Here is a 4,636-nt window from a genome sequence, read left to right on the forward strand (position 1 = left end):
GTTCATTGATTAACTTTATAAGCTAATGATCTAATGGTCTAAAATTGAACGGTGGCAATTTTGTGATTATTGAGAAGTTTTGTGGCGTTTGTGAATATTCAGATCTGACGATTATAGATTTAATCCAAGGGATGAGAATTGATCTTACGGGTCTCACGAAAAAGCCTTGGTCTCATATGATCCCAAGTCTCTATATATATATATATATATATATATTAAAATTTCACTAATTATATTTTATTTAACTTTTTAGAATTATTTAAATACTATTTGTTGATAATTCTATTAACAACTAATACATATTTATATAGACAATCTTCAGATTATTAATCAAAGTACTCATGCTACTGTGCAACGCACGGTTCCCATACTAGTTGTTTGTAACCCAAAATGGGTTTTGTTAAGTTTTGCAAAAGTGCTAATCAAGTGTTGACAAATGTTTCACGAAGTAGTTCATTAAATAAAAAATACTGAAAAATTAGATGAATCGTAGTTTTTATAGTTGAAGACTTAAAGTACATTGCTATCATATGATTTAACTTTTTTATTTATTTAAAAAGGAGCTCGATGTTGTACAAAATATATGTGCGTGTTTGTATTATATACATATATGTTATATAGCACTATGATTAAATTGAATTTCTACTTGAAACAAATTTGAGGTTTCAATGAAAGACATTTATCCCTATTTGCTACAATTTCATTAACATTTACAAGGACAAAGGTATTGTGTATTCTAGAATTTGTATATTTTCCAAATTTCAAGAACTGAGTTATTTGTTTGATAAATTATAAATTTACGTTTTTTCATATGGTGAATTATGAACTAAGTTTGTTCCATTTTATGAACTATGAAAAGTTTTTTCTTATAGATTTGTGTTTTGAGCTGCACCATGAATTGAAGTTTGTTATTTTTTTAATCAATGATGGGTTTGATGCTTTTTGTTTATTTGTTTGTCAGGATTTTTTTTTTTACATAACAAAGTGATATGATCAGATTGTTTATCATCTTAGGATTTAACTGCATCTTTGCAGAAGGGTTCTTTCAATCCTCTCTTGAGATTTAATTATTTCGTTTTAAAGTCCAATAAAACTTGATGTATTATCTTTGTCGTTAAGTTTGTGTAGTTATCCTTTTAACTTATGTTTTGGTGCATCTCTTTGTTTTTAAATTAATTTTCATAAATGAATAATATTTTGTGTTTATATATGACATTTCAACCACAAAATTCTCATTATGATAAAGATTAAATCGACGGTCGAGTTTCTATCCATGAATAAAAAACCCTAATATTTTTCATATTAAAAAATCTAAAAATAAAAATAATTCATATCTAAAATATTTTAAGTACATTCATTGTTTTATATTATATTTTATTAGTTAATTAACAAATTATGTTTCTTATACTATGATTTAACGTGTTTCTTGACAAAAAAAAAACGTTACTGCGCAACGTATGGTGCATGCACTAGTATATAATAATTACATACACACACACACACACACACACACACACATATATATATATATATATCTAAGAAAGTGTACTTTTTTTTTATCATGGACATTTATTTTGAGACAAAAGTTAGTATTTTTTTTCCATACAAGATATAGACCAATTTATAGTTTCTTCTTTTTACCACTTATATTAATAATTTATTATAGTGGAGAACACTATTTTACTCTAGAAATCACATGTGATAATACTTTGGTGGTATGTGGGTAACTTGGCCTGCGACCTAGGATTATATCAAAGATCGTCCATGTATGATTTATTATCGCATATGACATAATACAATATCACATGTGATTCATAATAGTTAAATGATGTTCTCGTGTTTTCATAGAATACAGATGTTTCTGTTTAAACCCTTCCTTAACAGCCTATTAGATAGTATATGCATACAAGATGTATTGGGGCCAATCCTTTTCTTTACAGTCTTATCTTTTATGATAAGAAAGCGCTCTTAGTTCAGTTTAGTAGAACGTGGGTCTCCAAAACCCATCGTAGGTTCAAATCCTATAGAGCGTGATTCGGATCTTTTTCAATCGAATTCGGCTGAAACACTAACTTGAACAGTAATCTGAATTTGATCTTCTGAATATTAAAGAAAGGAGGAGGTCAATCAAAAAAGCAGATGTTATTTGTTTCTTTATAAAAAATAAGAAAACCGAATAAGTAGGAATTGAAGAAAAATAAGTTGATATTATACACGGGTTATAACAAGTGATGTTATATACATTATTTTTGTGTCAGAATTAGGTCAAATCATGTTTTTGATATATAAAAAGTAAGGTGCCGAAGGCTTACCCGGGTAAGCACTTACCAAGTCATTTTATTTTACCGGATATGACAAGGGCTAATAATCTATCCAGTAAGAGCGAAGACAAGAATCGAGAGTCTTATCTAGTAAGTAATGACGATGACTCTTACCATGGTTAGTGCTTACCATGATAAATTTGTTGCATATGAGGCGTTTTAATGAATAAAATCTTACCCGATAAGTAAGCAATAGTGTTGAATTTTACCGGTAATTGTTTACCGGGTAAGTGTTTAGGTACACGACTCCTAAGTGTTGACGTTTATTTGTATAGAAAGAAAATTAATAGGTATGAATATATTAGCAATATATAATGATGCATTTAGCCCACCTTTTTATATAATTATATATATATATATATATATATATATATATATATATAATTAACCTGGATATCCAACCCGCTTTGTGAGACGACTAATCCTAGGGCGACCACCTGCTTTGCAGATAGCTCAGAGTGATTGCATTTGAACCTCTGTGGTCACAAGAAGATTTTATTCCTCCTTGGATTTGAACCTGAGATCTCCTGCTATTTTTGATCTTTGCAGCCAAGCTCAAACCAATCAGACACCACCATTGTATTTAAGACATGCCGGGGGGGACCAAACCGCCAACCAAATTAAAAGATGGGCCTAACTTGTATTTTCCAGTTTTGCAGTGGCTAAAATTGTATGATTTATAAAGTAGTGATTGTATGTTTGATATTAATTAAGGGATAATATGAAGAAAAAAAATGTTAACTAGGTCATTCAGTTATAAAAGCAAGAGTATGGTGATGGTGAAAGACTCTTACCGATAAAAGACAAATTAAGGAACAAGAGTCTTATCCAATAAGTGATGGTGATAACTTTTACCGGTAAACGTTTACTGTGTGAGATTGTTGCATACAATGTCATTTCAATGACCAAGAATCTTACCTGATAAAATTAATGAAAGTGATAACTTTTACCTATAAACGTTTACTTGATAAGAGTTTTTAATAAACATCTCCTAAGTGGTCGTAACATTTTTTATAGTTTGATTACCAATTTGACCTTTTTTTTTTGCAAACTTTGGTCATCTCTTCCTTAAAATGAAAAACTAAAAGTTGAGGTACTAAGAGTGTAAATCAGAGAATAGTCAAGGGACCATCTTGTAATCAACCCAATCATGAATCATGTGCTATTCATCATAAAGCAAGTCCGTACAAGTTGTATAGATACCATCATCTCTTCTTCTCTGTGGAGTTTGGATATCTGGAGAAGAAAATCCTCAGATCCGATCAATTTTTTTGCCGATCTACGCACCAAATTCAATCACCATGTCTTCAACATTCTCCGGCGATGAAACGGCTCCATTCTTCGGCTTTCTCGGTGCCGCGGCCGCCCTAGTCTTCTCTTGTAAGTTAAACTAATCATGTAGATCCCCTAAATCCCTAAATTGAGAAACCTAAAATCAACATCGTTTTGGCGGTGTCGATCTAGTAGCATAGATGTTAGGCGTTGGAAATCAAATAATGAGTGAATTATTCTATAATCTTAATTATAATTGGATTTGAAAAAGCCAAAAGAGAAACGCGATCTACAATTCAACATGTTTTATTGGGCTTTTTTTATGTAGGCATGGGGGCGGCATATGGAACGGCGAAGAGCGGTGTTGGGGTGGCGTCGATGGGAGTGATGAGGCCGGAGTTGGTGATGAAGTCGATTGTGCCGGTGGTTATGGCTGGAGTGTTAGGTATTTACGGATTGATTATTGCGGTGATTATCAGTACCGGGATTAACCCCAAGGCCAAATCTTATTATCTTTTTGATGGATACGCTCATCTTTCTTCTGGTCTTGCTTGTGGCCTTGCTGGTCTTTCTGCTGGTATGGCTATCGGAATTGTTGGTGATGCCGGTGTTAGGTAACCATGTTTCCGAGATCTGTTTATAACTGTCTCATTAAGATCAAGTTAATAGATGTTGATCTTTTTATCTTGATATCCTGAACCAATTGCGTCTCTATCCAAAGCGCTCTCACCATATGACCCAAGCAAACCTCAGGTCTTTGTGACTCCGAGGTATTGATTGCAGCCATGGGAATCAAATCTTAGCCCTGATGCTACTTGCTAGGACTAAGTGATTTGCATCCAATCCAACCGAAGGGGTTGGTTAATAAATGATGACTGGTTCAAATTATCTAAATCCTTAGGGGGTGTTTGGTTCACATAATGGAATTTGATGGAATTGGAATCCATCAAAGGAATTTGAATTTGAAGGAATTGGAATGGAATTTGACCATGCATTTGGTTGGTAGGAATTGGAATGAAATCTCTCAATAGAATTGGAACAAT

The 4,636-nt window shown here is 32.4% G+C and overlaps 1 protein-coding gene across 1 annotated transcript in view; it reads left to right on the forward strand.

Annotated features, from left to right (window-relative positions):
- Window positions 1-3,528: 3,528 nt before the first annotated feature.
- The window catches only part of LOC112507530 (V-type proton ATPase 16 kDa proteolipid subunit), a 3,616-nt gene continuing 2,508 nt past the window's right edge, over window positions 3,529-4,636 (forward strand). Inside the window, exons 1-2 of the mRNA XM_025112161.1 lie at window positions 3,529-3,701; window positions 3,922-4,207. Coding sequence (XP_024967929.1) covers window positions 3,623-3,701; window positions 3,922-4,207 — 365 coding nt within the window. The 5' untranslated portion in view covers window positions 3,529-3,622. The remainder of the gene's footprint in view (window positions 3,702-3,921; window positions 4,208-4,636) is intronic.

The sequence above is a fragment of the Cynara cardunculus genome (assembly GCF_001531365.2).
Source record: "Cynara cardunculus var. scolymus isolate 2C chromosome LG 2, CcrdV1, whole genome shotgun sequence".
Classification (NCBI taxonomy): Eukaryota; Viridiplantae; Streptophyta; class Magnoliopsida; order Asterales; family Asteraceae; genus Cynara; species Cynara cardunculus.